Source organism: Octodon degus, unplaced genomic scaffold (assembly GCF_000260255.1).
Source record: "Octodon degus isolate 3935 unplaced genomic scaffold, OctDeg1.0 scaffold00098, whole genome shotgun sequence".
Taxonomy (NCBI): Eukaryota; Metazoa; Chordata; class Mammalia; order Rodentia; family Octodontidae; genus Octodon; species Octodon degus.
The window spans coordinates 8,503,558-8,505,318 of record NW_004524674.1 but is presented as its reverse complement, the minus strand read 5'-3'; the positions used below and the strand labels follow the sequence as shown (position 1 = coordinate 8,505,318).

Below are 1,761 nucleotides of genomic sequence, written 5' to 3'. Positions count from 1 at the left end.
TTTTGGTGGGGAGTACCTGGAATTCAATTCATGACCTTGCACTTGCCAGGCAGGCGCTGTGCCCCTGAGCTATAAGCCAGGCCTCACATAGATTTCTCATTACTGCTTGCTGCTTCCAAGCTCTGAGACTCCCGGCTGGCTAAATAAGCAGCAAGTAAGCCCGGTGATCTGAATTCCCCACAATTTTGCAGGATCTGTTGAAACTGAAAATGAATGCAAGGACCCTCTTAGAAATGGAGGCAGCAGCAATACTGTACCTTGTACATCCCCAAACTTTGGGTCTGCCTACAAGGAGCCACTTACAGGTCCATCAAGAGGGTGGACAGGCAAGGCAAGCCCTTTCTACTGTATGTGGAAGTTTAGGAACACTTAAAAGGCCATGAGATGGAGTAGAGTATTTTGGCAAGGGATGCATGCCCCACTGCTTTGTTGAATGAAAAAGCAGGGTGCCAGCTGGTTGTGATACAAGCCTATAATTCCAGTTCCTGGGAGGCTGAGGCAGGAGGATCCAAAATTGGAGCCTAGTTTCAGCAACTGAGCAACTTAATGAGACTCTGCCTCAAAATGAAAAAAATAAAAATAAAAATTGAAAGGACTGGGGCTGTAGTTCAATGTGAAGGCCGTGGTCAATGCTTTTTAACCACCCCCCCCACCTCCAAACATATGTGATCTAAGGAAAAACACACTAGATCAGTGCTTTTCAAGAGTGATGGCAGTCGAGGATGGCAGGAACATGCAGTGAGAGTGTGAGTGTGTCTGGCAGTTGGGTGTCTGGCAGGCGTGACTACCAGTGAGCAGGTACAACTTGTGTATAGTTTGCAACACTTAGATCATCTCATTACATCTTCATACAACACCAGGAAATCTAATTGAAGGCAGAGAGGTTAAAGAATTTGCCAAACGAAGATGATATCATAACAGAGACAAGAGTCCGAGGCTGCAGATGCCCAATGGGCTCGGCATCTCCACCTTCATTTCAGTTCTTTTGTACCTTAAAACTTTGGGACAGAGCCCTATTCAGCTCGGTGCAGCCAAGTGTTCTGTACAAGGGTTATTAGTCCTAAATTTGCATAACCCATCCCATCTATCTTCAAGGCCGGAGGGCATCCCTTCAAGCCTCTGGAGTGATTTTCGGGCTTTGGAGGGAAGTGTAATTTTTTCTGTAAAATTCCAAAGCTCTGTCAGCTCTTTCCAAGATAGATGTTGAACCTCTTTATCTGTACTACCCAGCCTGGCCATGTTGATTAAATCTCGAGTTATGGGACAAGAGGCCTTGTCTGGCCTGTTGGGATCCTAGGGGCCAGGGCTTTGGCCCCAAACTCCAGTACTAGAAGAGGAGAGACCCGGATTGACATGCAGGTAACGAGACCCGAAAGCCATGCTCTCGCTCATGATCCGGGTACCGCTTTTCATTATAAACAAGCCTCTGAAAACTTTTGATCCTGGATGTTGCCTCACCACGGATCCCATGACACTGTGTCAGCCAGGAGCGGTGAGCGCGCAGGAGCGCGTCCAGGCCCTGGAGCGCGGGTGCAGCGCTGAACCCCAGATCCGACGCACGCGGCCGGCATGCGGCAGGCGCGCCACGGGGGCCCTTCCGGCGCCCCAGGGGGACGCTGCTGATGAGACGCGGCCTCCCTCCCAGGTCGGCCGGCCCGGGCTGGGGCCCGAGAAGCGCTCCCTCGGTGCGGGGCGAGCCGGGCGGCGCCTCCTCCCGGGCGGGGGACGGACTGCGCCCGCGGGGCCGAGGGCGGGCCCAGG

The 1,761-nt window shown here is 52.3% G+C and overlaps 1 protein-coding gene across 2 annotated transcripts in view; it reads left to right on the top strand.

Annotated features, from left to right (window-relative positions):
- Positions 1-1,761, top strand: part of Tmem268 (transmembrane protein 268) — a 29,037-nt gene that overhangs the window by 997 nt on the left and 26,279 nt on the right. For both annotated transcript variants that reach the window (XM_023723327.1, XM_012516268.2), the window contains exon 2: positions 861-954. In XM_023723327.1, the coding sequence (XP_023579095.1) occupies positions 951-954 (4 nt within the window). In that variant the 5' untranslated portion in view covers positions 861-950. The remainder of the gene's footprint in view (positions 1-860; positions 955-1,761) is intronic.